Source organism: Telmatherina bonti, assembly GCF_933228915.1.
Source record: "Telmatherina bonti genome assembly, chromosome: 9".
Lineage (NCBI taxonomy): Eukaryota > Metazoa > Chordata > Actinopteri > Atheriniformes > Telmatherinidae > Telmatherina > Telmatherina bonti.
This window is the reverse complement of record NC_136627.1, coordinates 16118728-16144509: the sequence shown is the minus strand read 5'-3', so window position 1 is coordinate 16144509 and position 25782 is coordinate 16118728. Positions and strand designations below refer to the sequence as shown.

General features: G+C 37.9%; 1 protein-coding gene across 1 annotated transcript in view; it reads right to left on the bottom strand.

Annotated features, from left to right (window-relative positions):
* LOC306760131 (uncharacterized protein) overlaps positions 1-25782 on the bottom strand; it is a gene marked incomplete at both ends in the record, with an annotated part of 87398 nt that overhangs the window by 11311 nt on the left and 50305 nt on the right. The window contains 2 exons of the mRNA XM_079245923.1: positions 939-990; positions 1106-1222. Of these exons, the coding sequence (XP_079102049.1) occupies positions 939-990; positions 1106-1222 (169 nt within the window). The remainder of the gene's footprint in view (positions 1-938; positions 991-1105; positions 1223-25782) is intronic.

Genomic DNA, 25782 nt, shown 5'->3' with positions numbered 1-25782 from the left:
CTGCTCACAAATTAATACCAGTGTTACTGCAAAGTTGTCTTCTTTCTATAAGGATCAACAGATTTAGTAATGTGAGGAATCTGAAGTTAAGAGGATTAAAATAGCTCTCTCAGGTTGCATCCATCTATAACCATGACTGGGTGGTGAGTCAGGGTGGCACATCAAATCACTCCATGATTTAGGGGAGGTGAAAGCAAGGAGCATATTAGTTTTCTCATTGAAGACTTTATTTGCTGTGCTGTGATAGGTTTAATGACAGAGGCTCAACAATAAACATGATTTGTTGCACACTTGGCACATGGACCTGATCTTTATTTCCCCTAGGACCGAATGGATACAGGAGGTCTATCTCTTTTGAGGTAGGCAATCATCAGAGAGAGGTTGGTGGTCATCTCAGTATTATATCAGGGTGTATTGGTGTTTTTCCCTGTGTTGAACTTAAGAAGAAACTTCCACTTTTCATGATTTGAGAAAACTATGATGCTATATAACTGATTACCTTGGTAAAACTCACAAATCCAATATTAATAATCAAATTATCACTATAAAAATCACTATTTTCTAGTACATGTTGTGATAATATGATAATAGCCAAATATGAATAAAAAATAACCAAAATATAAATGAAATATTCAATTTTTTCCCATTTTATATTAAACCAAAAGTAATATGACTTCCAAATTTTTGTACGATCGTGACCAGATCTGACCAGAAGCCCTGGGGTTTGTTTGCATGTTTGTGTATGCATGTGTGTCCTTCAGTCTCTGTTAATGTCAATCATCTGAAATGAGCCGTAGTAAACAAATACATTTACCCTCATTTCAATCATACTCGCCCCTATTTTCTCCCCTATAAGCCATAAAGCTGCTTGTCTTAATGTTGCTTAAGAAGATAACATAGATGTCATAAAAATAAATGCAAATGATTTTTTTTCCTACCTTGCCCTCCAGAGGTCTTGTTGTTGCCAGCAGCTGCCCCAGATCCTTGTCTCTGCAAAGTAAAAACAAAACACAAGAGTTAGCAGAATTCCTTTTTGTTTCCAAACAACATTTACCACAAAAATATGATTCAACACGATCCTGTAATAATGCATAACAGAGCTGACAGGCCACTCCTCTACTGAACACAGAGCTTCCAGACATGCTTTCTGGAGGCTCCACCAAGTGAGGTTTTTACTAAGACCTCTCTGGCTGGGAAGAGGAGATCCTGCAGGCTGCGGCGCCTGTGACAGTAAAAAGGCCTCAATAGAAAGAACATCATTATCAGGACTGACACAGTTCCTGAGGTATTGCTTTTTTACAAGTGACTTGGCACTGTGACACAACAGGGGTCACAAGAGCTGACACGAAACAAACCAAATGACCTATTTCCTCCTGAACTCTTTGTATTTAAACTGCATCATGTTTCATTTATGAATATTTTTATCTCTTTTCATTAATAAAATGTTTAACCAATGTTGCTACGTTCCTGATTTTATTCAAGTTTTCCTTTATTTTTAATTTGTTGTTTAAGAATTTGGACTCCAGGTTTTTCTTTTTTAAAATTTGTAAGATATTAAAAATGGCCCCTTTTACTTTTATCTTATCATACTAAATAAAATGTCTGTAAATTATGCAGTTAAAGTTTTAATTACCAACGTCCAAAACCGTATTATTTATAATACTTCTATAACTATTTGATTATCTATGTCAATTTATGCCATTGAAAGTTTTTGTTGCAGATTTTTTACTTGAACTTGTTCTTAGTGACTGGAGAAGTGCATTCAGAATAATGAATTAGTCACTCCTCCAGCTTCGTAGTTATGTGAAATTAATAGCACTCATTCATGTTCACCCCACATCACAATGTGTTGAAATAAACATACCGAGGGGTATAAAGTAGAAAACCACAAGACTGTTTTCTAAATAAATAAATAAATAAAAGGCTGCATGTGCAGCCTGAAGGATGTAATCAGGCACTGTTTATACTCTCGCTCAACAAACCACTTTGCAGATGCAATACTGTATAATGTTACATGGCCACTCAAAGCTGATGTACATAATCATTATACCCCTAGAAGCAGTAACATTTACCTAAATGTCAACTCGCATTGTCCTACAGCCATTTATTTCCCCCATCATATTACCTCTGTACTGCAACGGACTTTCTTTCCTCTCATTAAACTGCAAATGGAAAGCTGATCTCCAGAGAACACCACAGGCTGAGTCTGTTTATGCATGTATTTCCCATTTCTTCCAATGTGGTGTGGTATTGTGGATATGTACTTCAAATGTGAGTAAGCACAAAAAGTATTAAATATCTTCTGTATGACCAAACTTTCCAGTGTAAATGATCTTCTTTTGGAGAAATAACTGATCTAAAAAAGAAAAAAAAAAACCTCATATTTAAGTTTTAATGGGGAAAAAGAGAATGAAAAAAGCGTTAGATTCGTAATGTTAAGGCCTTTTGGGTTATGACATGCTTTTAAAGCTTTATAAACATGAAAAGGAAGATGCCAGGAAGATGACAGCAGTGATTTAGTGTCATACTGGAGGAGGATGTCCGAGCTGTGCACACTTGAGGCCTGCTTTGTAATTACTGTCATTGCAAAGCAAAACAAGCCATGGAGAGACGGAGGAGGCGTGTACTCAGTGTATGAAGACTGGAGGAGCTGGAGGAGGAGCCAGGCCAGCGAGACAGAATGAATCAAACAAAACAAAAAATTATTTGAATGCACTTTTTCAAAGAAAAAGATTGAAATGCAATGTGAAGTGTTGACAAAAAATATGACTTAAATTGTAATGTATCACTCATACCAGTGTTTATTTTATTATTAAAACATTGGTCTTTTAAAATATTGCAACAAACTATGAAAGAGCCAGTCTTTTGAATGGCTCTTTGAGAAGAACAGCTCCCTGCAAAGAGCCACAAGTCCCATCAGTAATTCCATCACAGAGAGCTTAAGGGAAGCTATGCTGAGAACCATATTGTACTGCAGCTCATAATATGCAACAGAGCCAGAAAGAGAATGGATATCCAGGGAATGATTAAGAAACTCACAGAACCAATACAAAATACAACACAAAAAAGAAGTATTTTAATAGTTCAGCATGCAAGAGCAACTTATGCGTTTTTTTTATTTTTTATTTTGCTTTGTTTTTTCTTCTTTTTTTTGTAGGAACCATTTAGATTTTTGGTGAATATACTTCTTTTCTACTTGTGACACATTTCAAAGTCAATTTTATTAATAAGCTAATTGACAACATATCTGTTCTTCTTCCCTGGAAACCTGGGTCACAATAGGCTCTAAATAAGTTACACTCAGATTTACAAAAACATCATGTCAGCCATTCATTTCATACCATGTTTTGAAGCCTTAACTTTGGCAACATGGAGTTAAAGAGTAATACCTGAACCTTGAGTACCTGCCTCTTTTTGAGGAGTAATATCAATCCATCAGTCACTTAGACGCTGGGGTTCAGTGTATATTTACATATAAATATTTTGAGAGGCATGACATATATTGGACAGGTTGCCAGTTAATCATACACACAGCAATGCAAACACACACACTCACATCAATCACTATGGTGATAGATGTGTATGTTAACCAATAAGGCTAACCATGCAAATTCAGCAGGAAAGATTCAGATTAATTAAGAACCACTATCACACTGATTAGATGGAGTGGATTTAACTAAAAACACCACATGACTTGCAAACTTTTTTTTTTTTTTTTCCATAGGTCTGTTGAGGCTGCGCGCCAGAATTGTTTTATTTGAGCAGTTTTAGTGTGAGTATTAGGGTCATATCCTCACTGCTTTTACATTGAAGACTCAGTAATTGAGTTGACCAGATTGGTTCTTTGGGTTTGTGATAAAATCAGGCTCTCCGTATCCATATTTTCTGTTGGTAGAAAACAGAAAAACTGAACAACCATAATGTATGAAGTTTATCAATTTGATTTTTTTTTTTCACCCAGTAGCATCAAAAGATCCATATCAGTCCATGTTAATTAATTCAGTATTAGTAATCCCTGTCCTTAGGCACATGTTTGGTAGTGCCTTGGTGGCCCATTTATCTTCACAGTCCTAATCAAACCATTCAATGGAGGAAAGCAGAGCAAAAGATCTTAACTAAAAGACTGTCAGTGCCACTAAAGGACTTATGTTCATGAATTTTACAAAGTAGCCACTTTGAGGAAAAGACTCTTCTGAAGATATTTCAACCAACTGTAAAAATCCTGCAGTGGGTTGAAACTGATGTTGCTCGTGACATTTTTTGTTACGTGATCTTCATAAAACCTCATATCAGGAGGAGGGAAGTTGGGGAGTCCTTGTGCAATCATTGTGAGTTGAGTTAAACTTGGTCATGATTGTGAAAGAAAAAAAAAAAAAAACCTTTAAACAATTACTATATTATCTTACCATGAATGTGTTAATTACCAGCAGCAAGATCATTAGCCAGGTTATGTTTTTAAAAGCACAGTCTGCATGGGGGCTGTGGTTATTTTTCCTTTGTAGGAAGGAGTATGACATTGATGGTAGTAGTCTATACTTCCCTCAGCATTTAAGATTTGGTATAGAAACATTGGCACAAGGAGGATGAATAACTAAATTAAACTCATTGACAGACTCTTAATCTTCTAAAGAAAATATAAAAAAGGGCTAAAGAGTTGGACCTCATAGTGTGTTTCTGGTCAAAATTGCAGGTAATGGATTAAAATTCTTTTAAAATATTAATATAAAAACTGCAATGAATGAATGAATAAATAAATTATTTTAAAATAAAGTAAAATGCATTAGGCACTATAGAAAATGCTGCTCCAGTGCTGTTTGCTCCTCCAATTATCAGAAGCTTTAAATGGCTAATCGGTTTTCTTGGTAACCAGTTCAATGGGACCAATTGTCTAACAAAATGAAACAGTAACTTTGTCAACTGTGACTGACTTAGTTTTCTACTTTTTTGTCATCCACCATGCCAACAAAAATCACAAGGCTCTTTTTCAAACGCTCATAACAAATTGTACATTTCATACATTCAATTCAATTCAATTCAATTCAATTCAATTCAAGAATTGAATTGAATTGAATTATGAATTAAATAAATTAGTAACTGCAAAGAATCCACTGAAATCAGAAGAAACTAAAGAAAAATTCCCATATATTAAGTAGTCAAGAAATCAACGGAAAATATTGTGTCGATACATTAATTAAGACATATTTATTATTTCATTCCTATGTCATAAAATATATTTTTTAACTACGTTTTCACCTTGTTGAAAACTGAAGAAAGCAGCAGAACTAAGATATGGTAAAGAGAGTAAATGGTTTGTCAAGGTGGAGTGTGTCTGTTTACCTCCTGGGGGATTTTGCTCAAGTTACTTTCATCCCAACTTTTCCACAGCAATTCCCCTGCTTGTGCAAAGGTATCCCATTTGGTAGTGTCAGAGTTTCCATGCTTTAATAGCTGAGGAGTCAAGAAGGCATCGTGTTATGTGTCCTCTTTTCTGAGCTTCTCTTTCTGCATTATTAATCCAATGCTTTCAATGAATTTCAAACAGTTTGAGCCGCGCTTTGATGCAGCTGAGCAGCATGTGTAGTGAGAGGGTATGAAGCAACCTCACCAGCTCAGGGCACAACACATCCCTCCCTTTTGGGAAGAAATGTCTAATTTGAGACTGCTCTTTGATGCAACTCTGAATATTAGAAAACTCATTACTGGATGTGCGTAAAATATGTGCATGTAACACTGCTGGTGATGTTTACCTGTCATTCTTATCAGCGCGAAACCTGTGCACTCATTTCATTGTCTGGTAGAAAAACTGTGAAGTGAAGCAACTTATCAAACTGCTCCATGGTGTTTCATATTACAGTCACACAGCTGAGCTCTTCTCCAGCACACTCGCAGCTCCAAATTTCAGACCCCGATAAGTGCACTGTTTTGTTTTTCTGAGCTACTAATCCTTCCACAGTAACTGAGCTTTTCCGGCAGCTTTTTGTAATGGCCATGAAATGAACTGGAGGAGTCACTGAAGGCTGCAACTTCTCAAATTACTAATGTGGCTCCCAAAATCTGCAGTTTTACAAGCAGGGTGCGGTAAGAGACCGCAAAGAGCCTTAAAATCCCTTGTCAGGTATCCTTAGTTTCCAGTTTGATGTGGAAATATCACAAAAAAATAAATACATTTTGCATGTAAGATTAGGTTTTCTTCTTATTTTGTCTGGTGACTGCATGCCTCTGAATGTTTACTTTTTCTTAATGATCATTTGTTTATAAAACTAGGAGAAAAACCTTCAGTGCAATCATGCAGAGCCAGCTGGCTACAAACCCAGTCTTAAATCTACTTACACTTGACTTTTTCATTCATTTTTAATTAAATGAATTCATAGCTGCCATTTAATATATTCATATCAAATTTTACACATTCATATTGGAATATATGGGGTCAAATATATTTCATAAATTCATATAGAAATTTCAAATTTCATATATGAATTTTATAAGTTCAAAGTATCAAGTTATAAGTTCTCTTCTAAATAACATTTTATCACTGTACAAAAACTAAAAAATTGCAAGGTTTACATAAAGCAAACCTATGGCATGACAGTTTGATTATCAACATTAATGGTTCTGTAAAAATGTCATAGTCTTCGGTAAAATCCTTGGTTTTGTCTGTCAAAGCAGTTCAAGTGGTCAAGTTATGTTGCTAATTACAAGACTAGCATTTCAATATCCAGCCCTGCATGTTTCAAACTGTTTCTACTTTCTTTACTTTAGTAGTATACAAAAATCTAGCGATGCAAATTATGTTTGTCTATTTCAGAAAGTTTTTTACAAGTCCAGTTACCAACCAATTCTACATGTGCTGGTCATTGTAGTAATCCAACAACCTTTTCCATTAAGCCTTCACTCACTGCCACATTAATAACCTCTCAATATGTCTGCTCAGAGATGCCATCCCTGTAAATGTAAACGTCTCATGAGATGATAATCATGTCATACTCTGGGTTAAACAGTTTATAACCTGGATAAAATTCAAGCCCTGGCTTTAGTCTTCTGGTTTACTCTGTGCGCAGTCCAGCACAGAGGTGATGAAGCGCTATCTGCCTCCCCACGGCAGAGGAGAGCCGAGGAGCCATTCCAGCTGAGCAGCTCTGGAGCCGAGCCAAGTGTAAATTGCAATAACAGCGGCGCTATGAGTGAGATTATTGAGAGGGTAAGGGGCTATCCCCACTCTGCAGATAAACCTACACCTGCTCACACTGGTGCACAAATCAGTACACCTGCACACACAACGTATGCTTTGCGAGAAGGAGAAACAAGTAGATGAGAAATTAGTCCTGAAAAAAAACAGTAATTACAGAAAGCTGAAGTGGGAGATGAAGATATACATGCTGTACCTCTAACTAATCATTAGTAGCCTCAGAAGTGCACGCAAGGTCGGCAAATAGCGTTTTGATGTGTATTTGTGTGCCTTTAGGTAAAAAAAAACACACAAGTTATGACTGTAGCATACTATCTGCAAACTCCACTTTGGCTACTCCAGAATTTCTTCCTTCAGGCTTTCAAAAGATAAAGAGACAATATACACATAAACACAAACAAGAAGAAACACACACACACACACTCGCACTCCTCTAAACACAAAGTGAGTTGAACAGTATGACAAAACATTCTGTGTTCATTTACAGTAAAGCACATTGCACATCAGAGAAATGTAAATATGTTTTTATCTCTTATCGGGCACTCGTCGGCTTATAGAGCGAGAAGCAAACACGCGAGGAGAGAATCCACCCAAACACACTCCCCTTCTCACTCCGCTCAGAGCAAGCCTTTATTTTCCTCACTCTGAGCCAAATTCTGTTATCTGCCCTGCAGAAGATGAGGATGCCAGAGGCAAACTGCTGTGTTTCTACGAATATGCCGTTCATTAGACTCCAAATATCTTGGATGACAAAACTGATATGCATTTAAGACGAAAAATCAAGTTTCAAGTTGAAACGGCGTCAACTTTAATCTTTATTTGGTCACAATAAAACAGATCCACGCAGACGGAGCCTGGATTCAGTGTGTTTCTACTGTAATTCCTTCTGCTTTAATCCTGTGGCTCACGTGACGTGTTTACAATTTGAAAGAATAAATGAACCTTCATTTTGAGAAACATTTTTATTGGTTGTCATTTGGAGGGCTGTAAAGATGACTGATTCCCCCTCATGACGTGTGTGATAAATATACAGCCGCTAGTCATAGCATGGCTTGGAATTAAGATTTAAAACATGACAAATCAGACAGCCAAGCTTAGATTACAGGTAAATATATCTATTAAACACTTAATATAAGCAGGTTCCTGACAAAAACATGTTAGAGCTGTTGGTTTCTTTTTCTACCACTGTTTAACAGCTCAAACTCAACCACTAGTATAACAGACAAAGAGATAATACATAAGTAATTTAAGACTGTTTCTTTTGCATTTAGTGTTTTTATTGAAATGCTATAGTACAATTTTGTACCAAAGCAACAGCTATTGTACTCTGCAGCAGAGCTTTGCTATTAATTCTTTTATTTAAGCAGCTTCTGTGCGGCACACAAAGACTCCATGTTGACTACATGCAACTGTGTTTCACGGTTGCATAGCAACACATCAACACAGACTCAAAAGACTAACATGGAGGGATATATGTGGGAGTGATGATCTATTTTCATGTTAGTGACATGTTCACATCATCCATGAAGCCCACCTTTAAGGCTGCGTTCAGTGAAAGGAGGATGCAGCTTTGCTGAAAGCTGGGACATCAGAACACTGTTTCCCTTTTGATCCTCTAACCTCACTATCCTCCCGTCTCTTCAGCTGCTCACAAATCATCCTCCTCATCCTCACCATGAAGGCAGTGGGAGTGGGTGTCTGTGTATGCTCTTTACTACAAGAGTTGTGTGTGTGTGTGTATGTTTGTGTTAATACAGGGTTGTGTGGTACAGACCACTCATCTGTATGAGCACCACTGGCAGTTACATAAACCATACTGTCATAAGGGCTACAGGGCATACTGAAGCACTGCCAAATCAGTGCTGGGTCAATAATTCCCCACTGCAGATTTTTGGAATTTTCTTTCCTTTGTTGGGCAGCCAGTGAACGTCTAGTTGAAAGTGAGGAGGAAGTGGGTGGGTTGTGACTCGTGCAGTGCAGCACCAGGGTCGGTAATTACCATGAAACATACAGTTTTCTGAAGGCCCTGTTTGTCTGAAAAGACAGGCAAAAGCTCGACCAGAGTAATTAAAACACAAAAGAAGCATTTTATGCTACGTTGAGGTTGAATTGCATCTGAACTGTCAAATTAGAGCTGCACCTAGAACTAATGCTAAACATTTCCCTGTTCAGCTTCTGGCACTGAAAGATGGCAACAACCATTAACTGTAATTTCTCTCATGAGTCTCTTTGATTACATTTATTATGCTGGAAATATTTAATGCCTTTTTCAACTGTCACTTCTGGGAAAACCTAATGTGGGTTTTAGGAAATGAATGAGATTGTGTTAATCTACACAGAACCTTGTTGGGGGAATAGCAGTTAGCTGATGTCCTTAACTGTGGAGATGGTTCCTCTCTTCAGTTAATTGAGGGGGATTTGTAGAGAGAGCATACCAAGGGGAGAAAGATTAGATTTTTTTTGCTCACTCACACTGATACTCTATGGAATAATTGAAACCAATTTAGGTGTTTGAATGAAAATGTGCATGCAAGAAGTTATTGTTTTATCTTTGAAAATTCCAGAGAAAGAAAAGCAAAAGTGTGAAGTATGACACTGAGATTGATGAGTGGAAACGTTGCTGAACTAGAGACTAGAAATGTTTACAAGGAAATGTGTCAGTGATGCTGCAAGAAACATTAAGGGGCGCATTCACAACAGGATAGTCCTCTGGACTCAGCCCGACTGGGGACTTGGCTCAGTTGTAGGGAGCTGTACCCATGTGGACCGAGATCATATTCCCACTGCACTTTGGTCAAACGCGCCAAACCTTTGCAATAAAATATCCTCATTCCCATCAAAGGTGGCGCTGCACTAGTACTTAGCAAAAGAGAAGACAAGACCCGCATGAAGAAGAAAACTGTTTCCTCCTCTTGCAAGTTACGGAACTATCACTGTATTAAGATTTTTTCTTTTGTCTTATGCAAGTATATTGCAGAAATAAACTGCAACAATGGGCGCAGTATGAACAACAAACGAAGCAGAGGATTGTTAACACAATCTATGTATTTACACACAATGCAATGCTACATCAAATGCAGGAAGGGACTTTTTTTTGTAGTCCGCTTTCTGTATTTGGTCCAATTGAAACAGGTCGAGACCTGCGTTTGTAGACGGACTGAGTCTGCTTCTTTGGTCCGAATCAGAATTTGTTCACACTCAGATTTCCCCAAACGAAGCGGACTATCCAAGCAGACGGACTCGGATTAGAATGAAAAAGGCTAATGTGAATGAGCCCTGACAAGTATATTTTCATAGCAACATGGCAAAGATAAGGCTATGCATAAACCTAAGCTCATACCACATCAATGGATCACAAAACAAGCTAATTCGAAGTCTGGTGCGCCCATCTATGTTGTGAAATGCAGACAGACTTAACACAGTAGCCTACTTGAATAGAAAAATCATGGTTTCTTCAACTTTAAATGGATATTCTTAGAAGAAAAGGGCAAAACCCTAACAGTCAAGATAAATTACCAATTTTGGATACACCATGTTTCTTTTTTCTAATTACAATCACTTGGTATATCAACACTTAAACAATGCGTGAAAAGGAAACAGTAGTAGATGTAAATCCTACAAAATTTAAAGTGATATGATATGATATGATATATGATATGATATGATATGATATGATATGATATGATATGATATGATAACATTTCCTTAACCTTCGCACCCGTCACAACAATACTATACAACTTTCTATCTTTAAACTCTTCTGGCTTATTTTGATAGCACATAAACATCCACTATGCACATTACTGGATCCATCATTGTCCTGTTGTGACCCAGTCCTGACAAATTGCACAACTCTTTTTTTTTTTTTTTCAGTCTCAGTCATCACATGCCAGCTGCACTGTTTCACTGCACCAGGTCACACTCCATCAACTGGATATCAACAAAGTGTTTTTTAACATATGCTGTGTCTGATTTAGCAAAGAAATGAAAGAGGACATTTTCAATTGAAGCGACAAAAAGTGAAAGTAAAGCAATCAAGCATAAGATAAGACAAGAACTCAGACTAGAGAGAGCTCAGGAAGGAGAAAGGATGCAAGATGGACACTTAATCTTCATTAGGGAGCACTAAAGAGGCTGCAAAAGGGCACACAAATTTGTCAAAGTTTAATAGTGCCATTTCAATGCCCTCTTTTTACCTCTTAAAGAAATACTCCTTTTATAATTTTTTTGGCAAAACCCAATGACACTGTGTGTAGTTATTCGCATGTCCACATTTACATATTCATGAAAAGAAAAGGGCAAGTTGTGGGTCAGTACCCATCGTTTTTTGGGAGGTAGTCTATATTGTGTGACTGCAGAGGACCTTCAGAATATCACAACGGAGTTATGGTATCACCAATCAACACAGACGGTATTCTGTACGATCACTTATAAGTATAAGTACAGCCAAAAAGAGGTCAAAATGGCATTGTGGTTATTAAAAAAGATTAAAAATCCACAAATTACCTTTATAATGAGATTGTTTTCATTTTAATACAGCTTCCTATATTCATAAATGAAAGGAGGAATTAAAAAGAGGAAAGAAAATACTTTACAAGCCACCCCCAAATTATTTTCTGGTACTCCCATCTGTTACCCAACTTAATGAGCCACAAAATTGGCTAAATCATTTCTTCCTGTGTTTGGTTCATTAGCATCAGTATGTCACCAATCTCAGGGGTTTGGTTTCCTCACTCTGGGATTGTAACATGTGCTACTATTCCGCAACTTTTTGATGCATCCATATACAAACACAAATGAATGGTTCCTGATAAGGCTGCATCTGCAAAGCTGAATTACACGTGCATGAGGGAATTCAATCATCTGATTTAAGTGTTGTTAGAGAAGGAATACGTCTAAAAGTTGAAGGGTAGTAGCTTTCAAGGACTGGACTTGGACACCGCTGAGCTACAGTTTGGTTCTGTCTGTCAATTAATCAGTGTTGAGCAGTAACAACAAAAAAGGACTGGTTAGAAACATTTCAATTACAACAAGAAAGCAACAGATCTAATCTTAGCAATGTCTGCTGGTTTGAGGATATTCTGTACATACAGAGTTAACCAAATTTAAGCTACTTTACTGCAACAAATTTTTTAAATTAACATTCAATATTTTGTTTACTAACATCAAAGTTTTGACTTCACTTGAATATTTTATATTCCTGGGGTACAAATGATGGATATCTGACAGATGCTTGGCATGGTGAAGTTAAAATATCTTAACATTGTGTGTCTGACAGACAGAAAAAAGGCAATGACATTAGCTGCAGTGATCCAGTCATTGTACCGAGGTAGAGAGCTAGACCATTAGGTGAGGTTCATTATTCTTCAGCTGGTCTACATCCCGTCATTCAACCAAGTCTGTAAACTTTTGATAAAAGCGTAAATGAATTCTCTTGGGACAGCTTAGAAGTAGCTCAGTCAGTGCATTGGCATGACACGACAAAACTATATTGTTAGCATGACTAGAATCAGACTTTTCAAAAAGAAAAAAAAATGCATGTAAATAGATTAGTCCAACAAGAACTGAGCAAAACTGAAACTCTTTAAATCAGAAATGTCTGAGGAAGTCCTCCTTGACTATGTAGTGTAAAGATTTCATTTTGCTGGTGTTTTTCTGCTGAACATTTCCGAGTATGAAGACAATTTAGTGCGAAGCGTTAATGGTTTGACAAATCCCTTTGTTTTGTTGCTTTAAGCTGTTAAAAGGATGTGGTCCTTAAAACTGTTTGCCTACTCTGTTCATTAGTTAGTGGTTAGCACTGTGGCCTCACAGCAAGAAGGTCACTGGTTCGATCCTCGGCCGGGGCAAGGCTCAGACAGAGGCCTTTCTGAGTGAAATTTGCATGTTCTCCCCGTGTATGCGTGCGTTCTCTCCGGGTACTCCGGCTTCCTCCCACCACCCAAAGACATGCATGTTAGGTTAATTGGTTACTCTAAATGTGGTTGTGTGGCCCTGCAATGGACTGGTGAGCTGTCCAGGGTGTACCCTGCCTTTCGCCCGAAGACTGCTGGGATAGGCTCCAGCTTCCCCGCAACCCTTCATCGGACTAAGTGGTTAGTATAATGAATGTTCATTAGATGTTTGCTTTTGAGTGTTGAAGTTACTTTGTAAATAACTTCTGTTGGAGTGTGTTTTTGTCATTCATGTATGAAGACCTCAACCTTTTTGATAACAATCCGAGTCTATTTGCTCGGATAGTCCACTTTGTTTGGGGAGCTGTGAATGCACCAAACGAATTCTGATTTGGACCAAAGTAGCAGACTCAATCCGCCTACAAACGCAGGTCTCAGCCAGTTTCAAGCGGGACCAAATACAGGAAGCAAAAATATGTCACTTTCTGCATTTGACGTAGTGTTGTATTACGTGTGAATACATAGCGATCATGTTACGAGTTGTCTGCCTCATCTGTTTTTCACACTGCGGTCATTTTTATATTGTGTTTCTGTGTGAGACAAAAATAAAAAACCCAAAACAGTGATAGTTTCATGCTCTATGTTTCACTCACAACAAAGTTTTCTTCTTCACGCAGGCCTTGTCCTCTCATTTGCAAGATACTAGTGCAGCAGCACCTTTGGTGGGAATAGGGATATATATATTGGGATATAGTATTAGGTTTGGCATGTTTGACCAAATTGCAGCGTGAATGCAATCTCAGTCTAAATGGATACACAACCCTACAATTGAGCCGGGTCCTCAATCAGACCGAGTCTAGTGGACTATCCTGATGTAAACGCACCCTTTGTCACACATCATCACTGTCTCTTGCCTTTGTGTTCTGAATAACGTTGGGGTTTCTCATTCCAAAATTTATATTGACGCATAAATTGTCACATCTCACTGTTGTTTCCCAGATAATATCGGCCTTGTGGAAGCATGATGCAACTATCTATTTGCAGAAGATGAGTCGTGCATCTGGCTAAGCAACAATCCCACTTTTAGGTTTAAGATCTAAGACCCAAAGAGACTGGCTTGTTGAGAGGAGGGCCAACATGTTGGCAGTCATTCTGATCAGAGCCAAGTGCTAATCATCTGTGAGGAGGTGTCCACGTGACAAAGCAAGCACTCACCATGTAACCAGGCGACCCACATAGCTCTCCAGTCTGCCTTTGTGGGCCAGGCAGCAGGAGAGTAGCTTTCCAAATGAACTTAAAGGAGCAAGGTGTTCAAATTAAGGCTCTAATTATGTTGAATGATGAATCCATCCTCTGCATGCACTCTCCCTTAAGACGCCATCAGAGAGAAACATCATGCAGACCATCTCCCTGGAAAGTAATTTAATGTGATAATAATGTGAGGACTCAGCTCAAACTATTCAGATAAGATCTTTTTCTCCATGCCCAGTGGACTAAGCGCTACACATTTTGAAGGGTGTTGTTTAGCATACAGCCAAACCAGCTCATGAATATGAAGGGGAGATTTTTTTTCTCCATCTAAAACCGATGGATATTAAGAATTTAACAAAGCATAATCAGGTCACAGAATATTGGCCTAAAAAGAAAAAAGACTGCTCCTTTTTAGATCTTTCAGAGACAAATGAGCCATTGGTAGGGATGCACGGATCCACTTTTTGGGAGTTCCGATCCGATACCAATACCAATATCGGAAATTTGAATATCTGGCAATTTTTGCCCATACCAAATCTGTTTATGTGAACATTATTGTGACTATGGTTATTATTGCTGTTATAACTGTGTAAGATTTCATTAGGTTGTAATAAATTACCCATCCTTTCTGAAGTTAACTCACCAATACAAATATAATAACATTACAGATCTAACAATTTCAACAAGTTTTATTTTGATTTGGCACATTTTACATAAATGCAATTATAAATGTGCGGTTTTGAAAGATCCAGCTTTTAGTGCCGTGTTCCTCATTGTGCGGCTCGTGAGCCGCATGCGGTTCACTGACTCTTGACTTGCGGCTCGTAAAGCAGCCACTGGCTTTCTGAAAATGTTATGCAAACAAGTCATAATGATCCTAAACGGTGCAGTTCTCTCCACAAACAAGAGTTGCAGCTTGTTTGCAAAACCTTTGTTGTCATAACGGCCCTAACTCACCCTGTCAAAGTTGCCAGTTGCTTTTTTTGGGCGGTGGTGGCACTACTCTTGTCTTAGTATAGTGAGTGCGGCTCTTGTTGAATTAACAGTGAGGATCACTGTTTTAGTGTAACAAAAAATATCACATTTTAACATTCAAGGCATTTATTTCTTTTAAAACATGTCCTAAGCATGTCATCAAACACACTTTTGTGGTATCGGTTGTGGTATCGGTACACTTTTATTAATACCAAGTACGAGTACACACGCATGGGATTGAGCCGATACCGATGTTGCATCCCTAGCCAATGGTCTTCGGCTGTATGTACAAGGCTGATGTGTATTGGTCTCCCACTCTGCACAAGATGTCAATGAATCAAAAGTGCAGAACAATTCCTCAAAAGGTGCTTTAAATTTTAATCAAGCTCTGCATGTGCATGTTGTTTCACGCAAATTCACTTTGACAAAATAAATGAGTTATGACACGAGTTAAAACAAATTTTGTAGTTGTTATCTTAAACCTTTTCAGAGCAATAACATGTACATATCAGGAAATAATCCAAAATCTGTCTTTATATTTAGGTTTTGGTGTCCAACAGCATATTCAGAAGCAAATTAATCTGCTGGGCAATCAAATGATGGGTCAGGCACTGATTAAATTGAGTGTTTAAATTATGCTGAATGACAGGCTATCACTGTTGGCTAGTGATTCACCTCTGCTTGCCAAGTAAATCCAACCTTTGCCTCAGCACCAACCACTACCAGTCTCCTATCACACGCCAGTTCGCTTCATCTTTAGCATTTTCTCTATCAAAAGACACAACTGAGATCCAATAACTGAAAATGCTAAAAATAAAACTTAATTAAAAGGAAAACACATACAGAACTTAAATCCCAAACCTTATAAATACTGATTTTTTTTTCCTTCAAACCTAACATGCTGTCTGCCATTTTCCATTTGCATTCAGTGTGATACAGTCTCCTACAGTCGACCAACAAATCTAACTCTATTATTATAATATTCGGTTGTCTCTGATTGGACATAAAGTCAAACTTGTAACATTTAAGATTTAACTGCCCCATTTAAAGTGGATTTATAGTGATGATAAAAGGAAAAAAAAGCAACCTTCATATTTACATGCTTAAACTGAGCTTTTGTCCACAAATCTGAACTTGGAGTCCTGCAGACATAAATCTATTTCTGTGACCAGCTTACTTATGTGATTGGCTTGTGGACCCCTGCATTCCCTGAAGTCTGCCTGTTGGTCTCAAATCTGTGGAGTGCAATGCTGTAATGACTTTGTGGGAGGTAAATTTGCAGCTTGCAGCAGTAATGGCGCTCTGCTAATTCAGCTCTTCCCCACCCACTGAAATCATAAAGTGAATGACTAAAGTACAGACGCCAGACACACACGGTGCACTGATGGCGCTAATATGACCTGGCTGCATGCAAAGATGACTGTATGGTTTGTTTGTTTTTGTTTTATGTTTGCATGTTTTTATTTTTTTAAATACAGCAGAAGCACTTTTTTTAATCAGGCATAATGAAAATACCATCTTATACTCCCATCACTTGTTTTACTGTTTGAACACTAAAAGCTTAGCGCACAACTTACGATGTTTGGTTTTTTTGTGGTTTTTTTTGACTTGCACATAATTTAATCTAACAGCAACTCGTCTCTCAGCTGCAGAATGAAACAGCCTCTGTAAACACCTTCCAAAGCAACAGGCTTAATGAAGATGTCAATTTATTTTATTGATTCACTTTATTGTGCATCGGCTGCGCAAAATGAAGTCTGTGAAAGTGAGGAACAAGGGCCCATCAGCGTTGTGTATACAGCTGAAAAAAAATTTATGACCGCATGCTAATCAGGCAGCAGCCACACATGCATTACAAAAACTGTTTTCATCCCAGTCACTTAACCACCCAGTGTGTAATAGCTTCACTTTGCATTCGGCACCAGTCCAAGTGATTTACGACACTCCGGGTGAGTAAATTGCCATTCATATCTTCTTTGTTGTTGATAAAGATTGTGTTGGTTGATAGATTGTTTGCTGATTACACTCACAAGTGGGACTAACACTGATATCAATCAGCAAACAGAGGATAAATAGTCTATTAGCTTGCACATGACTATTTACAATAGAAATAAAATCAATTAAAATCAAATGATGGAAAATATAAAGGAAAAGGCGGGCAACCCTCTGTGGAAATTTCTGTGCTGTAATAAACTGAAATTGAGTGATCAGAATGCCGTTCATTATTATGAATTAAAATAGTAAAATTTCAAAAATTTGTCTACAGTCTGCAACTTTCTCCCTGCACTACTTCCTGCCTGTGGCAGCGGCAACTGTGTTGTTTTTGACATTGATAATATGTTTGAATTCTTCATTTTTAGGAATAAAGTAAAGTAGGAATCTCTGCTGGGGTTCTTAAAGTTTGTGATTGGTCAGACACTGCAAACACCACCCATTTTGTGTGAGCACACACTAATCGGGACGGGAAAACCCTGGGTTGAATTATAGAGTTGATAAGCTGCCCAGTACCACTTAGCCTGATTGTGAATCTCTGGGTAAATCAACCCAGGTGTGTTAAACCCGCTTCGTAGAAGAGGCCGCTGTTGTTCCAGTGCTATTGCGTTTGTTTCTGCCAGGTTTTTTGTTTGTTTGTTTTACTTTGGTTGTAGTTTTTAAATGTTTGGACTTGTGTTTCACAACTACTTTTACTGGTATTCCTGACTTTCAGCACTCTGCACATTGCTCAGTTCATTAGTTTATTGAAAAGCATTTCCCATCAGAACATATGTTCCTTCATCTTACTTTACTTGATGACAGGTGTAACCTTACCCCAGCATACAATGTGGATAAAAAGGAATTTTTTAAAAATGCTCTCATAGTGTCCATCTGCATACTTAATTAAATATGTGCAACAACACAGGAGGCACCAAGACTCCAGATCTACACAATCCCCAAAAGTCTCTTAATCCAGCCATACATGCTCTAAAGCTGCTTAATATCTCACCATAGGGACAGGCCAGTCCATGTTGTCGGCTCACTAACGTTGTGGAGAGGTGAGGACTTATATTTCTGCCCTCAGTGACAGTGTACATGGCATGCATTAAATACTTTAGGACCAAGCCACATGTTAAATGTCCGCTTATAAACTGGATGGAGAACAAATGCTTGAAATTAGAAATGGGAAATGTTGAGAGCATCTAAAGAGAAAGAGAGAGAGAGAGAGAAATCATCTGAAGTGATTCCTCCCATCTATTCAGGATAATGACTTAAACTGAAAATGGTGCCATTACTGCCCCAGCTTTAATAAACAAATCAAGCTGCAAAGGAAAATGCATTTAATTTTGTCTGGAGGCATAAAACAACAGATTAATTAAATGTCCTGTTTGAGCTCCAACCCAAAGCTTAATGATGGACATTTTGAATAATATAAAACCATCCAATCAGAAGAGGATGTCAATGACTGGTGATTTAAAACAAACCAAACCAAAAGCATTTACTTTCTATTCTGAACACTTCCCAGAAAAAGTCATATTGTGAGAAAATAATTTGATCTGGAACAGCACAGCGAAGTTGGGGGGGGGGGGGGGGGGGGTCTGCCACAGTAAGTCCAGAAATTATAAGGAAATTGAAAGACCCTTGATCTTTTTTTTTTTTTTTTTTAAATGGTGATTAATATGCTGCCATTGCTGTTACATTCCTGCTGCGGGTTATTCCAGTCTCTGCTCCAAGTTGATTAAACAGCTTTCTGTCATGTTTCCTGTCCTATTCCAAAGTAAGGACAGGCGCATTCTGGGTAGCTCAAATACTGGAGATTATTGCTCTCCACAATTATACACAGAAACTACAAACCTCAAAAGAAGCTGGTATTTAGGGGAACGATATGACAGCCAATTAAGGATAAATTTATTGCAAATTTAGCAAAGAAACAACTATTTAAGAAAAAAAACTTTTTTCAAAGATGCTGCAAGTCGTTAAAAATTATGGTAGGACTAAATAACAAACACACGCGCAGATATTGCATACACATTTAAACTGTCCACATCTGCTGCAAGTACATAGCGATATAACAACACTCCCTTGATGTTAATTAGTGCAACAGAGTGTCTGTGGGAGGTGTGAAAGGAAGGTCAATAACATCTAAGAACATCTGATTTTTTTCAGACACTATCTTCAAAGCCCGAACTTCTGCCCTCATCAACACCAGTGCAGCCACTGTGACAAAAAAATTACTGCAGACACTAGACACAGCCTGCTGCTGTATGAAAAGCTATGGATTGAAGACTGCTTAGATATGAGTCAGAGAGTCCAGAAATGTAACAGCAGAGTGCTGTTTTGTGGTTCAAAAATACCTGTGAGTCAACGTGAGTTCAAGCACACTTGGAAATTATCCCAGAGAATCTGTACTGATTATTTGCAGTGAATATTTTAGGACTGGGCAACCTGCAAAAACACACTCGTGAGGGTTGCTGGACTATTCGTCCTTAGTGTTTTAAACAAGAGATGGTATCGGTTTAGTGCAAAAAGCATCTATGCAGTTTCCTTTGTGATGTTATGTAAAATGTATTTCATAAACGTACAGGGTCTTTTTAATGTCTGACATAGGAGAGAGGAGGTGCAGAAGTGTGATCAAAGACCATATGTCTTTTCTCCCTCCCATTACAGTCTTAAGGAGCGGAGCAGAATTAGTTTTGGGGAGATGAGGAACAAGAAAGCATGTCCTTTCCTTTTAACAGAATTCCAAAGTGCTGTCTGCTCCTGACGATTAGGAACCCTGCGCTTTTAGGGCTTATTCACACCAGCGTTTTTGTTTTGAATCCCAGTCCGCTTTCTCAGAAAGTTGGACAAAAGGGGACCAAATACAGAAAGTGGAGTACAAAACAAAGTGCATTGTAGCTTCAAGGCAAAGCATCATGGGTAAATACATCCACAACGTACATGTGTGTATTGAGATAGGTAGCTCTAAAAGGAAGAATAGCACATGGTCAGATGTAAAAGAATTTGGTAAAAGTTATGATAGAATTCTGAGGAACCCAAGACCCAAGCAAGGATGTGACACATCTCCACATTTAGCTGTTAAGTGCTATGAACCAAAGTTTTTCTGCATTATACAGAAGATGAAGGTGGCTGTAGCTCAGGAGGAAGAGCAGTCGTCTTTCAACTCAAAGTTGGGGATCGATTTCAGGCTTCCCCTGACTGTGTGCCGAAGTGTCCCTGGGCAAAAAACTGAACCCTAAGTTGCCCTCCGATGTGCCTATCGGGGTATATATGTACATTGCTTTGGATAAAAGCGTCTGCTAAATGACTGTAGCATAGATGAACATGTCATCTTCTTTGTTGGGTGTTTTATCTTCACCTTCAGTCATTCTTGATGCCTCTGTGCCTCTGGTGGAAAGTGGAACAAGTTGGTAAAAAAAAAAAAAAAAAAAAAGTCAGAATTGTTTGAGAAGTGCAGCATGAACACAATTTTGGTCCAGAAGGATGTTGGACCTTCAACTGAGCCAAGTCATCTACTGGACTGAGTCTAGTGGACTGCACTAGTGAATGCACCCTAAAATAACCTGCAGTCACTTGTTGGTTGGAGTTAGGCAATTGCGTCACTTGCTGAGTGTTACGAATCAAAACAGCCTTGTTAGAGTTAAAAACATTATGATTAGGACTGTCTCTACAGTGTATCATATTAAAGCCATTAAATCAGCCATTTCTCACCTGACATGTTTCAGTCTCATGTCATCTTGTTCTGACCTTCGAAACATGAACATCCTTACAGATATTAGAGGCTGTAGGGACCTACAGAAGTTGGGTTGTTTCATTCAGTGAGAGAATATTTAAATAAAAAAAGGCGCAAAAGACAAGATCGAAGCTGAATTTGTCCACTAATGCGAAACATAATTCACTATGTAGTAACTCAGCCATTTTGTGCTGATACTTGAATTTTCAACGAAAATCTTTTAAACACAGTAAACATGTCAGGAACACAATGAAATGTAGTTTGTTTTTTTAATATTTGCATCTAATAAACAGCAAGCATAACTCATATTTCACTAGCAGTTTTTCCTTTCAATATATATTGATGCATGTTGTGGTATTAACAGCTTTCTGTGGGTACAAGAAAGTACATTATTATTATTAGTAGTAGTAGTAGTAGTAGTAGTAGTAGTATTACATGACATAACTGTGACTATTAGGTGCATCATTTATGGCATGCCACTTCATTGAAGTAGCATCAAAAGCTCATCAGCACTGTTGGCCTCTAGCTTCCCAGTGAATCCTCTAAAACAGTGAGGGAGTGAGTGAGTGAGTGAGTGAGTGAGTGAGTGAGTGAGTGAGTGAGTGAGTGAGTGAGTGAGTGAGTGAGTGAGTGACTGAGAACTGTGAAGCAGCTTGAGAGAGTGTTATACTTCTGAGCAGGTGTGTAGTCGGGGCAAGAGGAGGAGGGTGGAGACAGCAGTGAATGTGGTGAGGATGAGGGAGGGAGCACTGCAGTGCTGACCACTGTGAGAATCATCCATCCAGAACATACTGAGCTTCTCTGTTTAAGTCAAGTCTAAAGGCATACATTGACAACAAACAGCTTCATTTTTCCCAGATCTTTACAAGAACATAAACTCAGCACAAATGTAACAGTACAGATGTACAGTCTCTATCTCATCTTCAGCATCACACTTGGTATTTGGCTTTTGTGCTCCTTAAACGTATATCTCTTTAAACCAGCAATGGAGCTACTTTTTACTTTGTCGTTTTCTACAAAGTAAAACGAAGGGAGGTGACTTTGATGCCAGCAAAAGATTAAATTATTCCAAAGCTTTCGTAGGTTGTATTATATGCACACTAAATTCATCTTATACTGAGTGAATGACTTTTGACTAGCAGCTTGCACCGAAGTAAGGCGATGCCTGCCACAGATCCATGAGAGAGAAAGACAAACTGTATAAGCAAAAGCTTGCATGATTGTACTCTAATATGACTTTACACAGGTGCATCTGAACTTGGAGCGTTTAACTCAAAATATTAAAATGTTTCAAAAGCTATAAAACAGAAATGAAGTCATATGAGAGAGCAGAATAATGTAAATATGTACAGTAACGCATAAGGAAGAATGCACCTGCAAATCATCCACATCAAAGTCCTCAGTTATCGCTGGAATTTCAGAAACAAAATTTTATCATAACAGAAAGTTTAAAAGTTTTCCTAAAATGTTTATTTTTTTCCATTTAATCACCAACAATGTGGTTTTATTTACAGATTGAGTAGTTTAGTACGAGTTATCGTTACTTCTTCAGTGTAGAAGAATATTTTGATTTTCCATATTGATCCGTTAGTACATGTATAAAACTGGGGAATCACTTCCATCCACATTAGTAATAAGTTAGACAACCAAAACTGTCAGAAACTGGGAGCATCCGTGTCACAGCTGCACAACACACAACACACACTACTTTTGCAATGAGTACAATGCTTGAAACAAGCTGTTATGTTAACCATGGATTTGAAACAATATGGTGGCACAGTGGAATACAGAAATTCAATTTCAAAGAGCTATTTATATTCTCCTTCCACTTTGATATGAGCTGAAGCATTTATGGCTGTATTGGATTTTTTTAGGACGCTGGGGGAAAACTTAACAGCAGGTTTCCGCTGCAAGCATCCTAACCTCCCCTGCTATGCCTGACCTCTATACAAGACTGCTACTCCTCTGAAAGACAAACCTACAGTATTCTTGGTACACAGTCCATTTGCGCTGCCAACCCTTTGAGTCAAATCATATTTCTGCACACTCGCTCCGTTTCCAGCAGTATGAGACTCTTCTTTTTGTTTTATCTGTCAAAATAGTCCACTTCTCTACCTGTTAACATGCTTCCTAATTTGGCCACATATTGCTTCATCATTTCTGAGTCAGAACAGTTATCAATCATAAAACCACCGATCCTTCCGGGGGAGTAACGCGCAGCAGTGATGCACCCTGGTGTTCCCCCCACACTTTGACTGTGATGCTGTGCAGCATCTTACTCTCAGTAATAAATCATATCTACGCTGCAACAGTAAATGAGGAGAAATCTCATCATCCATCGTCAAAAGAAGCTCAGTTTACCATTAAATCTCTTCTAAAGGATTGTTTTCTTTGGAGCGCATAGCGTTTGGGAGCGTGCGTAATTTGGGTTAATCCCGACGCTCCTTTGTTTGTAAAACATAAAAAAAACAGTCCTACCTCGCTCATGGTGGACAGTTATTTGGAGCGTTTCTCGTTTGCTTCCTACGTGAGTTGAGGAATGAGAAGTTTCAGCCTCAGCGGTCTTTTAAAAGAGTGGCTCGCCGCGGACAGAGGAGCTTTATAAAGTGTTAAGCCCAACTCCTCCGTGTCATCACGTCACTAATAAACCAATAGGAATGCCGTGGGCAAATGTGTCTCCCAAGTCACCACCCAACTTCTTCAAGCACTCATACGCTGCTGTGTAAGCCCTTTTTTTCATGAAGATCAGCCAAACGGAACAGCTCTTTCCTGCTGATGGAACACCCCCCCCCCCCCTCTAATGTGAGCACAGAGAAAGCGTTTCATGCACCAGGCATCATGTCATCAAGAGACATTATCTCGCGACAGCATTTACACTTTTTTATTCCCACCGAAGATGCACAGAAGTGCAAATAAAAAAAAAAAGATTTCCCCTTTCATCATAAATGTTTGTATGTGGCACTGTCATAACTCAATCTTTTGAATCCCTGTTAATATGTTTACAGGAGCGCTGCATTTCGTTTTAGGTGTGTTTTATTGTATGAAGAATGCCTTGGTAATTGCTTTGTTATTTTCTGTATTTATTAGGAGATTAAATCAAGAAAAAAAAAAATTAACAGCAGCAAAATAAGACCATTAGATTTTCTGTTCTGCATTTGAAAACAAACAGCATGTTGAATTTATTCTATAAATCAGACAGTGTTGGGTTTTAGATATGACTAATTTTCCTATTTAAAGTGATTTTTTTTAAGACTACTTATTTTCTATGTGTGTTAATGGGCTTACTATCTCACATTCATTCTATTCTTTGTATCCCAGTCGTATTTTGTTGTTTTCCAGTCTCCTGTTAGTCATTGATCACTGGTTTCATTCATTGAAGTAAATGTTTAAATGCATCTTGAATGTGCTGTTGTTTTCATCTGCAGTTCTGATCCTTTCAGCATGTCATGAGAAACCTCAGTGCTATAATACTTGTGTTGCAGTGGTATCAATGGTCTAAAGTCCACACATCGGTTTATTAAAGACATTACGCTTTTGAATTTTCATATCAAAATAAAAACTCTTATTCTATCTCTACATGTCAACCACCGTTTGATTCTCATATGTAAATAGATAATGATTCAGACAAACAGGAATCATGTTCATGAAGCTTTGATGTAATAAATATTGAAGATTGTGCGACTTTCTCAAGGAATGTAACTTGAGCTTCATGAAGTCCCAGTGGAGTTTTGTGGAAAAAGAAAGAAGAAAAGTTATTACATTTGAAGACTGATGTCTCTGCTGCTCTGACCTGACCTGTGTGTTTTTGTGTAATTGTCAAAGCACCTGACAAGCTGCTGCTGATTTTCTCTGATTTTGGTTCTGCAAAAATAGTCATTAAATATCTTCTGCTTAAGATGGTGCAGGCAAAGCAGAAGATATTTATTCTTTGCCAAAAAAAACAGCAGATGGTACTGAAGATTTTGTGAAAGTTAGCAAAACGTGCACAAACTGGGATGCCTACAGTGAGCCATTGCAGCTCATATTCTTCAATGTTCAGGACACTCACTTTAAAACTTACTGCAGAGAGGTTGGGGAGCAGGTTTAATATTCTGGGATGTTAGTTGAGTGTCTTCTCTTAGCACTGCTGTCTCAAAACACCACTGTTGGCATTTGGCCTTGTGTTAATATGCTATAATGCCCACACCTGTAGATATGTGTTCATACTTATAAAGACAGAATGGTTTCTCTGGATACTGTAGGTTAATCTGGTTTTTTGTGGGGAAACAGACAGACCTAGTGAGATGGTTTCTGAGATCAGTCAGAATTTTAAGCTTTCCATGATCATTCTGGAAATCCAGTATTTAAATTAATTTTGACCAAATGGTCGTCATTCACCAAAATCTTCTTACAAATATTTTCAAATTTGTCATTAGGTTTTACGTTTTATATATATATATATATATATATATATATATATATATATATATATATATATATATATATATATATATATATATATATATATATATATGCTAGCGGTCCATGTGCAGACCCAGTGGTGATGGTCAGCAAGAAATAACATACAAAAAAAAAAAAAAGAAAAAAAAACATACAACACTAAAACACGTGAATGAAAATAAAAAAATTTAAAAAGATGTGCACTGGAACCATGGTTATAAATAAACAAATCCAAAGTTGTTTATTTGTCATATGCACATATGAAATGGCAGTACAATGCAGACATGCTTCTGAGGCTGTGCACGTCTATTTGATACTAACAAAAGACA